General features: G+C 39.2%; 1 protein-coding gene across 3 annotated transcripts in view; it reads right to left on the reverse strand.

Moving 5' to 3' along the window:
* LOC124789700 (N-acetyl-D-glucosamine kinase) overlaps nt 1-20,350 on the reverse strand; it is a 195,234-nt gene that overhangs the window by 13,639 nt on the left and 161,245 nt on the right. For all 3 annotated transcript variants that reach the window (XM_047257148.1, XM_047257150.1, XM_047257149.1), the window contains exons 5-6: nt 18,280-18,390; nt 9,997-10,120 (exon numbers count right to left, since the gene is read on the reverse strand). In XM_047257148.1, coding sequence (XP_047113104.1) covers nt 9,997-10,120; nt 18,280-18,390 — 235 coding nt within the window. The remainder of the gene's footprint in view (nt 1-9,996; nt 10,121-18,279; nt 18,391-20,350) is intronic.

Genomic DNA, 20,350 nt, shown 5'->3' on the forward strand with positions numbered 1-20,350 from the left:
TTATAAATAACAAACAGCATAGTGAACATATTATTGTGGCCTACCATAGTAGTTCAAGTTTATATGCCAACTAGCTCCGCAGATGACGAAGAGATTGATGAAATGTATGATGAGATAAAAGAAATTATTCAGATGGTGAAGGGAGGTAAAAATTTAATAGTCATGGGTCACTGGTACTCGATAGTAGGAAAAGGAAGAGAAGGAAACATAGTAGGTGAATATGGAATGGAGGTAAGGAATTAAAGAGGAAGCTGCCTGGTAGAATTTTGCACAAAGCATAACTTAATCAAAGCTAACACTTGGTTCAAGAATCATAAAAGAAGATTGTATACATAGAAGAAGCCTGGAGATACTGGAAGGTCTCAGATAGATTATATAATGGTAAGATAGAGATTCAGGAACCAGTTTTTAATTTGTGAGACATTTCCAGGGGCAGATGTGGACTCTGACCACAATCTACTGGTTATGATGTGTGGATTAAAACTGAAGAAACTGCAAAAAGGTGGGAATTTGAGGAGATGGGACCTGGATAAACTGAAAGAACCAGAGGTTGTAGAGAGCTTCGGGGAGAGCATTAGGGAATGATTGACAAGAATGGGGGAAAGAAATACAGTAGAAGAAGAATGGGTTGCTTCGAGAAATGAAATAGCAGAGGATCAAGTAGGCGAAAAGACAGGGGCTAATAGAAATGGCTAGAGGACAAATGTAAAGACATAGAGGAGCATATCACTAGGGGTAAGATAGATACTGTCTACAGGAAAATTAAAGAGACCTTTGGAGAAAAAAGAACCATTTGCATGAATATCAAGAGCTCAGATGGAAACCAAGTTCTAAACACAAAAGGGAAAGCAGAAAGGTGGAAGGAGGATACAGGGTGTTACAAAAAGGTACGGCGAAACTTTCAGGAAACCGCTTACTTTCCATGTTAGAGCTCATTTCATTACTTCTCTTCAAATCACATTAATCATGGAATGGAAACACGCAGCAACAGAACGTACCAGCATGACTTCAAACACTTTGTTACAAGAAATGTTCAAAATGTCCCCCGTTAGCGAGGATACATGCATCCACCCTCCGTCGCATGGAATCCCTGATGAGCTGGTGCAGCCCTGGAGAATGGCGTATTGTATCACAGCCATCCACAATACGAGCATGAAGAGTCTCTACATTTGGTACTGGGGTTACGTAGACAAGAGCTTTCAAATGCCCCCATAAATAAAAGTCAAGAGGGTTGAGGTCAGGAGAGTGTGGAGGCCATGGAACTGGTCTGCCTCTACCAATCCATCGGTCACCGAATCTGTTGTTGAGAAGCGTACGAACACTTCGACTGAAATGTGAAGGAGGTCCATCGTGCATGAACCACATGTTGTGTCGTACTTGTAAAGGCACATGTTCTAGCAGCACAGGTAGAGTATCCCGTATGAAAACATGATAACGTGCTCCATTGAGCGTAGGTGGAAGAACATGGGGCCCAATCAAGACATCACCAACAATGCCTGCCCAAACGTTCACAGAAAATCTGTGTTGATGACGTGATTGCACAATTGCGTGCGGATTCTCGTCAGCCCACACATGTTGATTGTGAAAATTTACAATTTGATCACGTTGGAATGAAGCCTCATCCGTAAAGACAACATTTGCACTGAAATGAGTGTACCCGTGGAGGCCAATCAGCTGCTGATAGTGCCTGCACATGCTGTACATGGTACGGAAACAACTGGTTCTCCCGTAGCACTCTCCATACAGTGACGTGGTCAACATTACCTTGTACAGCAGCAACTTCTCTGACGCTAACATTAGGGTTATTGTCAACTGTACAAAGAATTGCCTCGTCCACTGCAGGTGTCCTCGTCGTTCTAGGTCTTCCCGAGTCACGAGTCATAGGCTGGAATGTTCTGTGCTCCCTAAGACACCGATCAATTGCTTCGAACGTCTTCCTGTCGGGACACCTTCGTTCTGGAAATCTGTCTCGATACAAACGTACCGCGCCACGGCTATTGCCCCGTGCTAATCCATACATCAAATGGGCATCTGCCAACTCCGCATTTGTGAACATTGCACTGACTGCAAAACCACGTTCGTGATGAACACTAACCTGTTGATGCTACGTACTGATGTGCTCGATGCTAGTACTGTAGAGCAATGAGTCGCATGTCAACACAAGCACCGAAGTCAACATTACCTTCCTTCAACTGGGCCAACTGGCAGTGAATCGAGGAAGTACAATACATACTGACGAACCTAAAAGGAGCTCTAACATGGAAATTAAGCATTTCCGGACACATGTCCACATAATGTATTTTCTTTATTTGTGTGTGAGGAATGTTTCCTGATAGTTGGCCGTACCTTTTTGTAACACCCTGTATAGAGAGTCTATACAAGGGCGATGTACTTGAGGACAATATTATGGAAATGGAAGAGAATGTAGATGAAGATGAAAAAGGAGATATGATACTGCGTGAAGAGTTTGACAGAGCACTGAAAGACCTAAGTCGAAACAAGGCCCCAGGAGTAGACAACATTCCATTAGAACTACTGACAGCCTTGGGAGAGCCAAGCCTAACAAAACTCTACAATCTAGTGAGCAAGATGTATCAGACAGGTGAAATACCCTCAGACTTCAAGAAGAATATAATAATTCCAATCCCAAAGAAAGCAGGTGTTGACACATGTGAAAATTACCGATCGATCAGTTTAATAAGCTACGGATGCAAAATACTAACACGAATTCTTTACAGACGAATGGAAAAACTGGTAGAAGCCAACCTCGGGGAAGATCAGTTTGGATTCTGTAGAAATGTTGGATCACATGAGGCAATACTGTCCCTACGACGTATCTTAGAAAATAGATTAAGGAAAGACAAACCTACGTTTCTAGCATTTGTAGACTTAGAGAAAGCTTTTGACAATGTTGACTGGAATACTCTCTTTCAAATTCTAAAGGTGGCAGGGGTAAAATACAGGGAGCGAAAGGCTATTTACAATTTGCACAGAAACCAGATGGCAGTAATAAGAATCGAGGGGCATGAAAGGGAAGCAGTGGTTGGGAAGGGAGTGAGACAGGGTTGTAGCCTATCCCTGATCTTATTCAATCTGTATATTGAGCAAGCAGTAAAGGAAACAAAAGAAAAATTTGGAGTAGAATCAAAATCCATGGAGAAGAAATAAAAACTTTGGGGATTGCCGATGACATTATAATTCCGTCAGAGACAGCAAAGGATCTGGAAGAGCAGCTGAACGGAATGGACACTGTCTTCAAACGAGGATATAAGATGAACATCAACAAAAGCCAAATGAGGATAATGGAATGTAGTCGAATTAAATTGAGTGATGCTGAGGGAATTAGATTAGGAAATGAGATGCTTAAAGTAGTAAATGAGTTTTGATATTTGGGGAGCAAAATAACTGACGATGGTCGAAGTAGAGAGGATATAAAATGTAGACTGGCAATGGCAAGGAAAGCATTTCTGAAGAAGAGAAATTTGTTAACATCGAGTATAGATTTAAATGTCAGGAAGTCGTTTCTGAGGGTATTTGTATGGAGTGTAGCCATGTATGGAAGTGAAACATGGACGATAAATAGTTTAGACAAAATAAGAATAAAAGTTTTCGAAATGTGGTGCTACAGAAGAATGCAGAAGATAAGATGGTTAGATCACATAACTAATGAGGAGGTACTGAACAGAATTGGGGAGAAGAGAATTTTGTGGCACAACTTGACTAGAAGAAGGGACCGGTTGGTAGAACATGTTCTGAGGCATCAAGGGATCACCAATTTAGTATTGGAGGGCAGCGTGGAAGGTAAAAATCGTAGAGGGAGACCAAGAGATGAATACACTAAACAGATTCAGAAGGATGTACGTTGCAGTAGGTACTGGGAGATGAAGAAGCTTGCACAGGATAGATTAGCATGGAGAGCTGCATCAAACCAGTCTCTGTACTGAAGACCACAACAAAAAACATACAATTTCAACTCTAATCTTACACAAGTGCTGTCCCAACTATCCACTCCACAATTTCTGATAGAGTTTTATTTCCCAATTCCATTTGAGGCAGACTCATCCAAGGATATAAACAGGAACTAGCCATGACTTTGTAGTAAAATACAGCCAAGTAGTTACACAGAGAGATACATAGAATATGCACATACAAAGCAAAGTTAATTTGAGAAAGCTATAAAATTACACGGAGACAGAATAGGTGGTTGATTCTTACCTGACGGAGGTCAAATTCTAAGTGCTGCCAACAGACAAAGGTAAAAGTAGTACATTTCTCAGGGAGGATTGGTGAATAAATTGGGGAAGGCTACAAAGGAGCAGCAGATCACAGACTAGTTTATGAAGAATCCACCAGTTGCACGGACAAGCAGAAACAGTGGAGGGGGAGGTTTCAGAGACTGTGAGAAGTCAGAGATAGTTCACTGGTTAGCATTGTGCCAGTTTCAATCCAGAGTAATAGGAGGACACAGCGAGAAGTAAGGTGAAGATAAGAAAGCAAAATGTATCACAGAAATTAAGTGAGAAAATTTTTGGAAAGGCTAGGTACAGACCGTCCCAACAACTTACTTTTGTATGTCTTAATAGTCAATTAAGCTGGTACACAAAATCTACCTGGCACACGCTGTTTACAAATATCTTTATTCAACACAACACAAAAGAAAAATATCTAGTTAGGTGAAGCACCAAAGAGAAAAGCTTTACATGCGAGTAGAACAGTCTCTTTTTTAGGAATAATCTGTAACTATGTAACTACTGAAATCAAAGGAATTGAAAATTGTGGATGGTGAAACAGAGTGCCACAGAATTTGATAAGTTGGATGAATATATCAGATTAAAATTGGCAGCTGCTGTCTGTTGTGATGTGTAGTGGGCAAGCAAAATGAGATATCCAACTTGACACAATGGCAGAAGCTAGAATTTCTGTTGAAATGTTGTCAACTGAAACTGCTTCCGGCCAGTGAGTGAAGTGATCAATCAAGGTAGTGAGCCAACAATGTTGATAAGTATGTGGGCAAATCATGAAGTTGAGGCAGGGAAGTCTCCCACTGGTACCTCTATGTGGCAGGATACCTTGCTGTACTGACACTGGACACAACCACAAGTCCATTTGCAACGGTCTTTTTGCATTCCAGGCCAAACACACTATTTCAAGACCAGGCGAAATGATGGTCTGATGCCAGTGTAGCACAAATTATGCAACCTGTTGAAGGCGCTTTTGCGGGAAATAAATGGTAAAAAGGGATGAAGCTTTCCATTTGAGATTTCGCAGTTTAACTTAACACCCACACCAGGAACACCAACTAGTTGCAACTCTAATGTTGATGATCCATCATTGAGGAGATTCTGGGGCTCATGGTTTGTATGTTGGGCCTTGGAGAGTTCTGCGAAATCAATAGCGCTTGACACATTGGAAGACAATCAGCTACCACATTGTCAGTGCCCAAAATATGCTTGATATTGGTACTGAACTGGGCAATAAATTCCAAATGGTTTCACTGTTGTGGTGAGACTTGTTGGTGTTTTATCAAAAGGCATTGTGGGGTGGCTTGTGTTCTGTGAAGTTGGTGAACTTTCTGGCTTCTAACTGTGGATGAAAGTACTTGAATGCCTCATAGATAGTGAGAGGTTTTTCATCATACATGCTCCATTTTTGCTGTGATGGTGACAGCTTATGCAACTAGAGAGCAAGAGGCTGCCATGTGTCATTGTGTAATTGTTGCAAGACTGCACCGAAAGCAGTCTGGCTCACATTTACCACTAACACAAGGGATGCATCCATTTGAGGGTGTGCCAGGAGTGTGGCATTCACTATGCTCTGTTTTGCTGCATTGAAGGCAGAGCTCATCATGTCTGTCCACTGAATCAGAGAACTTCCTTTAGTTTTTGTACCAGCAACTGCTGCAATTACCAGCTAGCAGTTCCTGTAATATGGCTGAAAGCAGCAAATGGCGACGGTAAAAATTCACCATGTCCAAGATGTGGCATTATTCCTTAACAGTGCAATTTTCAGAATGACTTCTACTTTTTCTGGAAATGGTTTGAGCCTGAAGAGGCCTAGAAAATTAATTTGGAAGTCACCAAACATACATTTAGCATTATTCAAAACCACTCCATGCTGTTCTAAGCATTTAAAGACTTTGATTAGGTTTTGTTGGCACTGTTCCCCAGTGGCTTAAAAGGCAAGGCTGTTGTCCACATAGGAAAAACAGAACAACAGACCCTGCAGTACTAAGTCGTGGCTGTAGAATTACATAGGACAAATGTCATAAAAATATTCTCAAATAAACCAAATGGAGTGATGGTGGCTGTTTTAGGCATGTTCTCTTTGTCCACCAGAATTTGCATTAAGGGGTCCGTCTAATTAAACATTCTGAACACAGTTCTGCCACATAAAGTGTAACTGCAGTCGCACAACACAGGTACCGGATAGTGGTCTGGCACTATCTAAGCGTTAAGTGCTTGACAGTTGCTAATGGGCACCATGCGCAGCACTTCTTAGGCACAACATGGAGATAAGATGACCATGGGCTACATGATGGATGAATGATGCCTTCCTTGAGCATGGACTCAAATTCTACCTTCAAAATGGCCAGGCAGTTGGAAGCTAATCATCTAGGTCTACACGAGATATATGAGCCATGGGTAGTCTTAATATGGTGAACAGTGATACAACATACCTCTTTACAATCTCCAAGAGGTCACATCAAGGCTGGAAGCTATCACAGTAGATTTGTGTGCTCACTACTTGCCACTTGGACAAGTTCAGTGAGCTGCTCCGGAAACCCATAGCTGTCACGCCAGTGATGCTGTCGACAAGTCTTGCACTTGCCATGTCTGACAGCTGGTGGTAGTATTCCAAGAAGTCAGCTCCATTTATCAGTTCTGTGGTTTAAGCAATTTTTAAGCCCCATGTGAAGGCACAATGCAGTCCCACATCTAATTCAAAATGCTGCATATCTTATATTGATATTTAAGAACTGTTTGCCGCACATAAGCAGAACAAACTCAGTGGTCAACAGGCATGCAACAAGGTACATGGAAATATGCAAAAATCTGATCTGGTATCCACTAAGAATTTCTGACCTAACTTTCAGTCACCGATGAACAGGCACTGTGACTAAGCTTAGCAATTGGATGCACCTATGCCAAATGTCTAAGTGCAAGGTGAGGTGCACTTCCCCGCCTGATCCCCAAATTTTCTGTGATACCAAGAAGTGGACTGCTGTTCTACACCAGGTGCCAAAGAGTTTGTTGAAGAAGAGCAACATGACCTCTTGCGGCAGAAACACCTGCCACTGCTAGAGTCCTGACAAGACAACAGTTCACTGATTTTTTTTGTTAACATATCAAACTTGGCTGCAAGAGACTCATAGTTCGCATGTGTAACCACTGATGCTAATACATTGTTAAATGGCACTGTTATTGTACTGATATCAGTCGGTGTCATGGCATTTGTATTTTGTCAGTCAGGTCTGCAACTGCGCCTAAAGGCATCTCTGTCTGCGACACTATAATAGCCTTGACTTGCAGTGCTAGGCGGCTACTCCGCAAGGTACACAGCAGGTTGTCTGTTACATGCCAGGGGTGCTGAAATGGTTTCCGATCGTTTATGTCTTCCTGTGTCAAAACATGGCATATGCACTCTTCCTGTGCTGAGAGATTCTGTGAATCAGTTCTGCCTCGAGTTTTTCATAGGAGGTAGTTGCATGTGGTCCCGTTATCATGTCCACGACCTCTGCATGAAATAGTGGTCCAGTTCGCTGACCACTAAGGCACTCTCCATGGAATCTGTTGATATTCCAGCAAAATGAAAGCTTGCCTCGACTTTCGCAAACCATAGTGTGGGGTTTTGCAGCCAGAAAGGCAGCAGTCACATGGCAAGTCTGGACACAAGGTATTGTCATAGCCGGGTATGGATGTTTTTGCCTTTTCTGTGGTGCTTATGCTGGCTGGTCATGTTGGGGCCTCCAGTTTCTGAAAGGCTAGGTACTGGTGGTTGTAATATTCAGCCAGGCTGGTGCATGAAAAATATCTAGTTAACACTTAAGAGAAGCTTTATGTGTGAGAAGACCTGTCTCTTTTTAGGAATAATCCATAACTATGCAACTACTGAAATCAAAGAAAGTTGCACTCTCAAGTCAAAAAAAATTGTACATGCTGAAACACTGAAAAAGAGAGAGAGAGAGAGAGAGAGAGAGAGAGAGAGAGAGAGAGAGAGAGACCGGGAGAGAGACAGAGAGGGGGGGGGGTATACAATGGTATAGAAAGGATGGAACACGTGTAACCTCTAAAGTCAAACTTTATTGCCAGTTGTTTAATGAAAGGCAAACTTATGTTTACAGCTTTGTAAATTTAGAGAAAACTTTTGACAATGCTGACTGGAATACACTCTTCGGAATTCTGAAGGTAGCAGGGATAAAATGTAGGGAAGCTACAAGTATTTACAACTTGTATGGAAAAAGAGACTGCTGCTGTAAGAGTCAAAGGATATAAAGGGAAGCCATGGTTGAGAAGGGAGTGAGACAGGGTTGTAACCTATTCCTCGTGTTCTTCAGTATTAAAGGAAACAAAGAAGAAATTTTTGAAGGGGATTGAAGTTCAGGCAGAAGAAATAAACACTCTGAGGTTTGCGTATGACATAATTCTCACAGAGAGAGCAAAGAACTTGGAAGAGCAATTGAACTGAATGGATAGGGTCTTAAAAATGTTACAAGATGAACATTAACAAATGTAACACAAGGGCAACAGAATGTAGCCAAACTAAATCAGGCAATGCTGAGGGAATTAGACCAGGAAATAGAAACTAAGAGCAGTAGACCAGACCAGTTTTGCTACTTGGTTAGCAAAATGGTTGAAGTAAAGAGCATATGAAAACCAGACTGACTGTTATAAGAAAAATGTTTCTGAAAAAGGGGAATTTGTTAACATCAAATCGAGGGAGCCTTTTCCAAGGGCATTTTTCTTGAGTGTAGCCTTGTACAGAAATGAAACATTAACAATAAGCAATTCAGACAATTATCAAATAGAAGCTTTTGAAATGCACTACTATAAAAAATTCTTTAGACGAAATGGGTAGATCAAGTAACTAATGAAGTGGTACTAAATCAAATATGGGAAAAAAGAAATCTATGACACAACTTGAGTAAAAGAAGGGATCAGCTGAGAAGACACATCTTAAGGCGTCAATGAATCATCAGTTTGGTAATAGAGGGAAGCGTGGGTGGTAAAAATTATAGAGGAAAATCAAGGGTTGAATACAGCAAGCAAGTTCAAACAGATGTGGATAGCAGTCATTCACAAATGAAGAGGCGTAGACTACCTTAGAGAGCTGCATCAAGCCAATCTTTGCACTGAAGACCAAACAACAACAGTCAAAGTTTGAATAAACTTTTGAGGCTAGTACGGACATTGTTAGTTTCAAAAAACAAACAATTTGATTCAGTATTTGTGAAGTAAAGAACAATGACCTTCAGTCACAATGCTGACTTCCTACATGATGCATTTCAAGTGCTGAGGGCCCACCTTCAAGTGCTTTGACAGTGTACATCATTTTTTTCCAAATTCAGGTTAATTCTGGTCTGTTTCCAGCAGTGGAAACGTGTTTCAGCATAAATATCATAATAACTTATAATGACTGAAATCAGAAGTAGGAACAATGAACAGAAAATCTGCTTGATTATGTTTTTAATACAGATAGTCAATTTCTTTGTAATCATTATTACTGTCAATTAAAATCTGGATATCATCAAAAAATGTAGCGCAATTTCACAACAACAATGCTCTTTTTTTTTGTCACTGTTCCTTTTGTTACCTCAGTGTAAATATGCAACATCACTTGGCAAATAATTGCAGAATACACAGCTGAAGCAGCCTATGCCCAGTAAAGAGACAATACTCAGCCTCTTTCTATTATATATATTTTTCTATCATAAGAGAAGAGAAAAAGTATCAAAGGAAGTTGAAAGCTATTCTTATACAGTATCAGGATGCTCCTTACCTGTTACTGACTTGGAAATGGTCCTTTATAGTCTGCCAAACTATTGAGGTATCATATGGTGCCTTAGCAAGATTATCTTCATCATCAAAGTAGATTTTCACAGCTTTGTGGGACACCCAGAATGCTGCAAAACACCAATGACAAAATTCTATAGCAAAACTTTATTGGACATTAGAGCATGATGTTTTGATACAGTTTTGCCAAATTCATTAGTGACTCCAGTTCACTGTAACAGCTTAAGTAAGTCTAGCTTACAGATTACAAATGTTAGTTTTGTAGTGGTTTTAGGGGTGTTAACTTACCAGAAACCTTACTAAAGCATGTAAAATAAGTAAGAATAACAAACAGTAATGCATGCAAGTGCCCTTACAACTATAGTGGGTAATAAAATAAAGTTCTCACAATAAAATACAGGAAAAATATTCATGTGATAAACCAAGAAGAAAATGTAAGGAATGGTAGATTTAAAGACAGAAATGGAAACAGCGTCCCATGCTCTGTGATGTGCAGACATAATGATAACTTCTGTAATCTATGTGTTTGGCTGTTAAAATCTAGCCTCTGCCTCCTACATAATAGGTATTCATTCCATGTCTATTTTCCTACTACTGTTTGTCACAGACAACAATTACCACATGGCAACTGATGGCAACAAACAAATGTGTGGTTTCAGTTCCCAGAGACTGCAATCGTATGAAGGAGTTGCGTTTGCTGCCACTCATACCTCACCTGTCATTTAACAACATCTTTCCCTCTGTACTTCCGCCTCGACTGACATCTCTGCCCAACCTCTTTGCATTTACATATGTCTGCCTGTGTCTGTGTATGTGCGGATGGATATATATGTGTGTGCGCGCACGAGTGTATACCTGTCCTTTTTTCCCCCTAAGGTAAGTCTTTCCGTTCTCAGGATTGGAATGACTCCTTACCCTCTCCCTTAAAACCCACATCCTTTCATGTTTCCCTCTCCTTCACTCTTTCTTGAAATTTGTGTGTGTGTGTGTGTGTGTGTGTGTGTGTGTGTGTGTGTGTGTGTGTTTTTTTTATTGTTTTTTATTGTCTCTATCAACATACCAGCGCTTTCTCGTTCGGTAAGTTACAGCATCTTTGTTTGTGTGTGTGTGGTTTTTTTTTTTTTATAAAGGCCTTGCTGGCTGAAAGCTTATTTGTGACAGTCTTTTTGTTATGCCTATCTGCGACTCAGCATCTCCACTGTATGGTGAGCAGCAATTTTCCTTTTCATAATAGTGTTACATTCCATCCTGGATTTTCCATTGTTTGAAATGTGAAATTTCAAACTTTTGGAACCAGAGATGCCTTCTGTCCACTCAGTAAGTTGGTGTCCTCTACCTACACTGTGGAATATTTTCAGTAATTGATCACTTCCAGAGGCAGAAAATTTCACTGACATTAAATCAACAAAGCAACAAGCAAACAAGATATGCATAAACAGAATAAGACTGCCTTGTCATTCTTGATGTACTCTGAGAAGTTCTGACTGAAATCTCTCCACAATAACACTTCCGTTTTATGGCAAGGAAAGGGAAATTAATGAACAAATAATATTCACTACACATTCCAGTAATATTGGCTGCCAAAACTAAAACAGAAAATCAAATTAAAAAAATGATAGTTCATCCTCCAATGTAAACATACTGTTGCAGAACAATAAAGCAATGACATACTGTGAAGTAGTTAGAAGAGACATAGCTAGAATCAAAAACCCCTCAATGTTTGTTATTGTTGTGGTCTCCAGTCCAAAGACTGGTATGATACAGCTCTCCATGCTTCTCTATTCTGTGCAAACCTCTTCATTTCCAAATAACTACTGCAACCCACATCCATTTGAAGCTGCTTACTGTACTCGTCTCTTTGTGTCCCTCCATACAAAACTGACAATTCCCTGATATCTCTGCATGTACCCTATTAACTGGTCCCTTTTTTGACTAAAGTTGTGTCACGAATTTCTGTTCTTCCCAATTCCATATTCAATCTTCTCATCTAATCTTAAGCATTCTTCAGTAGCACCACATTTCAAAATCTTCTATTCTCTTTTTGTCTGAACTGCTTTATGTCAACATTACACTTTCATATATGGCTACACTCCACACAAATGCCTTCAGAAAAGTTATCCTAACACTTAACTTTGTATTTGGTATTAACAAATTTCTCTTCTTCAAAAACACTTTTCTTGCCATTGCCATTCAACATTTTATATCTGGTCTACTTCAGCCATCGTAAGTTATTCTACTGCTTGAATAACACAACTCCTTACCACTTTAAGTATTTCATTTCCTAATCTAATTCCCTCAGCATCACCTGATTTAATTCAACCACATTCCATTACCCTTTTTTGGCTTTTTTAAATGTTCTTCTTCTATTCTCCTTTCAAGACACTGTCAATTTCCTTCAACTACTTTTCCATCTCCTTTGCCGAGTTTGCAGTTTGCCAATGACATTGTAAGTCTGTCAAAGTATTTATTTCTTCTCCCTGAACTGTAGTCCCTTTCCCAAATTTCTGCTTGCTTTCCTTCACATCCTGCTCAATGGATAGATTGAATAACACTGGAATAGGCTACGACCCTGTCTCACGCCCTTCTAAACCATGCTTCCCTTTCACGTTCTTTGACTCCTATGACTGCCGTCTGATTTCTGTGCAAGTTGTGAATAAACTTTTGCTCCCTGTGTTTTACCTCTGTTACCTTCAGAAATTTAAAGAGTGTATTCAAGTCAGAACTTTCCAAAGCTTTCTCCAAAACTACAAATGCTATAAATGTAGGTTTGCCTTTCCTCGACCTCTCTTCTAAGGTAAGTCACAGGGTCAGTATTGCCTCACGTATCCCAAGATTTCTCTGGAACCCAAACACGTCTTCTCCAAGGTAGGTTTCTAAAACTTTCTGAATGCTTCACCATTCTTATGTACATAATCTGCATCACTATTTTGCAATGACTTATTAAGCTGATAGTTCGGTAATATTCACACCTGACAGTATTTGCTTTCTTTGAAATTGGAATTATTACATTTTCTTGAAGTGAGGGTATTTCCGCTGTCTCATATACTGCAAACCAGGTGGAATAGTTTAGTCATGGGTGGCTCTTCCAAGGGCATCAGTTCTCAGGGAATGTTGTCTACTCCAGGAGACTTGTTTTGGCTTAGGTCTATTAGGGCTCTCTCAAATTCCTTTCGCACTATTTTATCTCCCATCTCACATTCACCTACTCCCTCTTCCCTTTCTATAAAACTGCCTTCAAGTTCATTTCCCTTGTATAGCTCCTGTATATATTCCTTTCACTTTTCTGCTTTCCCTTCACTGCACAATACTGGTTTTCATCTGCTTTCTTGATATTCATACATCTGCTTCTCTTTTCTCCAAAGGCCTCTTCAACTTTCCTGTAGACAGTATGCAAATTGAGGAACAAATCTCCAAGGTCATGGAACGTGTCAGTACATAAAATTACAACATAAAAGTAATAACAGATAAAATAAAATGTTTGTGAACCCAATAAAAAGACAAGCCATAAGTTTATATAAACACAGGCAATCAACAATATAACACAGGAATCACCTTATTTTTTCAAGGAACTCCTTGACAGAATAGAAGGAGAGACTCAAGAGGAAATTCTATATTTTGATCTGAAAGTGTGCGGATTACTGCTAAGATTTTTAAATTCTTGTGGTAGCTTATTGAAAATGGATGCAGCAGTACACTGCATACCTTTCTGCACAAGAGTCAAATAAAAGTGATCCAAATCCAGATTGGTTTTCTGTTCGTTAGTAACTGAATGAAAGCTGCTAATTCTTGGGAATACACTGATATTGTTAACAAGAAACCAATATATATATTGAGAGGCCAATCTCAGGTTACCCAGACTAATGAACGGGGTTGACAAAAGGTTTGCGAACTGAACACCACGTATTGCCTGAATCCACTTGTTTCTGAGCCAAAGAGATCTTTTGAGAATGGGAAGTGTTACCCCAAAATATAATACCATGTGTCATAAGTGAATCAAAAGACGCAAAGTAGACCACTTTTCATGACAAATTATCACTTACTTCAGATACCGTTTGAACAGTAAAAACGGCAGCTTTAAGTCTTTGAACAAGATCCTGAATGTGGGCTTTCCATGACAGTGGTGTGTTGGTATGTGCTCAAAATAGAGATCACATAGCACACTGTTTATGCCATTCAATGGATGCGGCTTCAGTTAAGTGCTATTCATCCATAAGACAGTCAACAGATCCATTTGATTGCAAACAAATCAGTGATGTGTCACGCAAGTCATGTCTGAACTGTTACGATGAGTGTAACCACAAATACTGCAGGCAATGTGCAATGCTTGCAATAAGAGTGGACATCTGGTCGCTGTTTGGATGGATTCTTCAGTGGCAATGTTAGAACATACGTAGTATAACATGAGTTTCTTTGGAGTAACATGCTCCACTATTTTCCTCTTAGGCCAACAAAAGATATTAATGAGAGCAGAAAACACATTTAGGTAATTATTAAGTTGAGAATGTTCCACTGTGCATTCCCTTGTTTTACTGTAAATAATGTCAACACCAGATATCAGCAAGGCATTATGGCAAATAAAATGCTCCACTGCTACAGCAGTGCCTTGGAAGACAAGGAGCAAAAAGAGGAGCACACGAATGTCTACAGAGAAAACAAATGATGAATAGTTATTAGCACTCTCAACTGTTGGCTAATGTCAAAGCAAGATGTTCACTGAAATTGTCTGTCTGCCCAACCAAAATTGTCCCTGAAGTTGTATATAGAGAAAAAATGAACATAAAGTACAGAAGTTAACAGTACACTGTTTACATCATTTTGTAAATAGCTGGCATAGATCTGAGCTCTCCTACAGCCCTTGATCCTCTGCAAATGGAGATGAAGTAACATAGTCAGAAGTAGCGACAGTCCACAGCAGTTCCACAGCATCACGCAAACATCAAGTTCAAATATGGTAAAGGTTGGGTTGGGTTGTTTGGGGGTGGAGACCAGACAGCGAGGTCATCGATCTCATCAGATTAAGGAAGGTTGGGGAAGGATGTCGGCCGTGCCCTTTCAAAGGAACCATCCCAGCATTTGCCTGGAGCGATTTAGGGAAATCACAGAAAACCTAAATCAGGATGTCCGGACGCTGGATTGAACCGTCATCCTCCCGAATGCGAGTCCAGTATGGTAAACGTGATCATGGGAAGAAACAGCATGACAGGTCAATTGTGAACTGAGGATATAGGTACAACCTGTAACCAGTGACCCTTTTATTTCACTTCCCACAATTTTCCACTCCTCAGCGTCTGGCCAGTGCTCACCAACAGGTGTGTAAACTCCCAGCAGTTATTAATAATGTTGGACATCAATAATGACAAAGTAAGGTTCCAAGTGGACATGGATGTGGCAGTGTCTTTATCATCATAGTGGCGAGTGATGTTATGCAGCAAACAAACTAAGCTTTCAAATTATGGTGCAAGCTATGTCCAAAAACATATGTAGATCACTAACATTCTTAGTAGTAGCTTCACCTACAGCTCCTAACAATTGTGGACTTTACGTATGTTCATTGTTCTTTTTCCATTCAACAGGAATATATATCTTAGGTTGCAAAGCAAACCATTCAGTGCTTGGAAACACTGTGTTGAGATTATAAACAATGATCCGAATCTCAACTCCTCTGTGCTGAAACAAATCAGTTCACATTTCTTTAATAGCATTACAAAGAATACCACACTGCACAATTAAAACTACTTGCAAACTAAAAATGACGCACTAGATTTAATTTATTGCATGAAACAGTTACAGCTAATCACCAATCACAGTCCACTGATTACCCTGTCTGGCCCATACTCAAAGCTCCCAGAGGAAATGGCACAAACACAACAGCAACGGCCCCTGTTCCTTAGCCATTAAAAATATGAGGCACACCTCCCAACAAGCTAATGCAAATGCACTGTCTTGCCTAGCTTGGGAGATCAGATAAACAATTTGACACACAAGAAGCACAAAGTTTTCTGCTCGATGACAACACGAGAATAGGGCCAGATGAATTGCATATCATGGCTAGTGAAGTAGGCCAATCCATGAGGTGAGACACACTACTTCACAGGCTGTTGTATTTGGTTCACAAGGACAGGTAGAGCAGTTAACAGAAGGAGCAAACCTGGTACAGCACTTCTATTTCTGTCTTCTACACTATCTAAACATGCAAGATGGTGTCTCATACTGTCCAGGGAAAAAAAATAGAGTGGCGCATCATCATTCCACCCGTTCTACACACAAATCCTCCACTTGCTCCACCTTTCACAGGGGGGAGGGGGGGGGGACAATTGCCAGCACTAAGGCACTGGTACATCACCACATACATTTAAGGAAACCAGAAAAGAAGCCTTTACTAACCCCACCACATGTGCAAATTAATGATACAGACATATCAATGCATTTCTGGTGAGGACACCTGTTGCGAGAACACAGCAAATATTGCAGGCTGGTCACACGAGCTCCCTTAGTGAGCAAGTATATGGCCACCCTGTGGCAATCTTTCTCAATTGCAGCCATGTGACTTGCCTCTAACTGAGGATTCTGCACACCTTGGCTATTTACAGTATGTGTAGTGCTATGAATTATGAACTTACAGTTTCCACAACTGGTAGCCTATATGGAGCTTTGACTATGAAACATGCTTTTGTTGACCAAGTAGTGCTTGGACTTTATTAACTAATCTGGAAGTCTTCCATATTTATTTCTATGATAGCTCAGATCAACTATTTCCCCCAAGAACCATTACTGTTTTGTTTGTGGACTAACAGACAATTTTACATTACTGTGACAGATGTTACTTGTGTTCAATAGATGTTGTTGGCCCTCAGTGAGCATTATAACAAAACTTAAATCTACTTTTAGCTAGTATAAATGAGTACAATGATTTGGCCTCTGCTTTACCTCACTCAGTATACTTTTAGAATATTTCTTCTAAATGTAGTAAGAAACATTAATAAAAAGGAATAGCTTTTACTCATTCATTCATTTCATTGATTAATTACTTAGTGTGAAAAGAGCCCAAGAAGAAGAACCTACATGAAGCAACTCTTAGAAACTTAAACTGCAAGCCATATTAATATACTAATACTACGCTGCTTAATCCTGTTTGTCTTATCACTAACTAAATTTAATCAAGAAAATTACAAAAAAGGTCACTACTTTGAAAAAAGTACTACTTCCTTAGTTGTATTGATTAGCTGTTGTTTTCCTTTTAGTGGTGACCCAATATTTGCCTGAATACATTGGTATCACTCAACCAACGAAAAGCTACTCGAAATTAATTGTGAAGAAGATAAATACACAAAATTCACATGGAAAAAATGTTCCTATTTATCCCAAGCATACTACCTTTAGTGAGAGTTTCAAAGAACTTCTGGGTCTGTAATACCAATATAAAAATGGAAAGTAATTTAAAAAAAACACTGAAAACCTGTTAATTTTATATACTGCAATCACAAAGGTAACACAAGTATGTTTTAAGTGAAGCATGCATCATTAATAGTTGTAAATCAAACCAGAACAAAGTATACTAATTATAATACACTGTGAGACAGTGCAGAATATATCTGAATCTTGACTTTTAGTCTATTGCTATACCCCGTGCACTGGGTGTAGTCTAACCCAAGGATTAAAGCAAATTTTTTTAATTGTGCATTTATCTCTTCTTTCTCATATGAAAGAATTTTAGAATTGTTACAGGTTAAATTAAAATAGTATATATTAAATATAAATAAAACAAATTTTGTTCTCTATTAACCCTGCTCTGGCAGCTGGAAAGTAGATGTTCCTACTCAGTGACAGATACTAATAATACATAATATCCACTACTGCAGAGAATGCATAAACATGCAGATTTTGAAATCCAAGATAATCTTCCATTTGAAATTCTCTTGAAAATTCTGTTAAATGGGTGATATCTGACAATTTTTTAGGCCCTAATAACAATAAACAGAGAGGAAATTTTGTTTTCTTAGTCTTCAATCTTGTTTGGAAGGTGCACATTAGAGACACACACACACACACACACACACACACACACACACACACACACACACACACACACACAGAAAGAAAGAAAGAGAGAGAGAGAGAGAGAGAGAGACATTACATTTCACTTACAATACACAGAGATTAAGTAGCATATTTATATTAATTTTACTTTGAGTAATCAACATTAGGATAAGAATTTTTGTTAGCATTAACCCTATATGACTAAAAATATGTAAAGATGCTGAAGACTCACCGCTTCCTTCATCACCCAGCATGTTGCCCCAGCCACCACATCTGCTCTGAGTCCCATCTGGATTCAAGAGAAGAGCATTGGAGCCAGTTCCAGCTATCAGTACCATCCCACCTGTACCACAATGAAAAGAAACTTTTTGATGCAAACACAAATGGCAAAGCATTAGCACAAGAAAGTATTTTCCTTTTACTGATAATATTTGAAATCCAGCTGATGGTACATTCATTTAACACGTATGTATCACAAACATTAGTCGGAGACTCAATCATGGTGTTATGTTGACGACTTTCACAGCATTTTGAAAGTGTAATGGGAAATGTATGGATTGCTGTAACAAAATGGTCTGACCAAAGGTTTGAAATTGGTTTCAAGATAAGAGTCCAAAATATTGAACTATACCAATTTACATAGCAGTGAAGAATATTGTGGAGTCTGACAGAATAAAGACATACAATGGGAATAAAAGTCAAAATTTCTGTCATTTGTGAATTTTTCTTTCTTTCATTGAGAAACATATTCAGAATGAGGATGCTGTCAGAAATGGCAAGCAATACATACAAATTAACATATAATTTTAAACACTCAAAAATTACAACACATTTTGAAGGCTCTTTAAGAGAAATTAGAAGATATAATTCATGCTGAATGAAGGTTTATTTATAATCACTGCCAGTTCTGGTGAGATTAGATTAGATTAGATTCAGTTTGGTTAAATAAATTAAGATTAAACTATAAAGCACATGTGATAACAAAAATGATTTATGTAGTGGTTTTTTTAATACATGTTTAGTAATAGTAAACATAAATGGTGTGCCTTAAGGTGTCCAGCTTCATTGTCAATTTCATTTTTATGAATGACATTTCACTGCCTGGACTAGTCAAAGAGTTCACATAATAATACAAAATCACAGCACTTAAATAAGATCAATGGGCCAGTTATTGATACATCATGCAACAAATGGAATCAAAAATTTTGTTGGGTCCAAACCCACACCACGGTGAGAAAACATGAGAAATTACAGTAGTAAATCTCCAATAAAGATTATGTGTTATTTCTCAGCAAATAATAAATGTAGTTAAATTCAGATAAATCTCGGTAAAAAAAATTGAAACTACACGTATATCGACACAGCTTTCATTATCAGTAACAAGATTTTCAACTTTATTCTTAGCATGCTACTAACCATAAAATGAGCAAATATCAGCTGTTGTGAAAAAAATCTCATCAGCATATAAAGCGAAAGATGACTTTGTAGGATGTTGTAAATTTACATTAAGCACAATGGCATTAAATATCTAAATATATCAAAAGGAAAATTCACTTAGGAAGTCTATAAAGTTGATACAAAGGAGCCAAAGTTTTAGTACTGCTGACAACACATACATATAAAACTTTTAAAACTATTAATTCCATCCCCACGGAGGAAAGAGGGATAGGGTGGCAAACACTAAAAAGGAAGATAGGTCACTTAGACCAGGGCTTAACAACTGGCCGGTTTTGGGCGCGAGTACTCGCGTCTGCTCAGGCACGTGCTCGCGAGCAGATGCAGGGGGGAGGAGTAGGGAGGGAGGGGAGGGAGGGGAAATGAGCGCGCACGTTTGAATAGGGCCGCAGCGTATCTATTGAATTCGCGCCGACTGTGTAACGTTTAAAGTACTACGATCAGCTCTAACACTCGCTTCGCTGGTTAAGAATCATGTCAAGTCGCTGTTGTGTAACCCCAACCATGCTTTCGAAGTTCAACCCCCATTGGGAGGAATTGTATCTGTTTACAGAAAAAGAAGGTGTTGCAAAATGTTTAGTATGTCACAAAACGCTGAATTCTTTCAGGAAATTTAAATTGCAGCGACATTATATGTCGTACCACGCGAAAGACTACGGAAGTGGATAATGTGATGGACCAGATCGTGCACAGGAAGTTATTAAACTTAAAAGGAAGCTACCCAAAGAAGATCTGGACAATGAAGAAAAATCAACTGAGTGAGTTACAAAATTGCTTTGCTTTTAGCAAAATCCCTGCGCCCCTTCACTGATGGCGATTTAATAAAAGAATGAATGGTAGTTAAAGCG

Source organism: Schistocerca piceifrons, chromosome 3 (genome assembly GCF_021461385.2).
Source record: "Schistocerca piceifrons isolate TAMUIC-IGC-003096 chromosome 3, iqSchPice1.1, whole genome shotgun sequence".
In the NCBI taxonomy this organism is placed as follows: Eukaryota; Metazoa; Arthropoda; class Insecta; order Orthoptera; family Acrididae; genus Schistocerca; species Schistocerca piceifrons.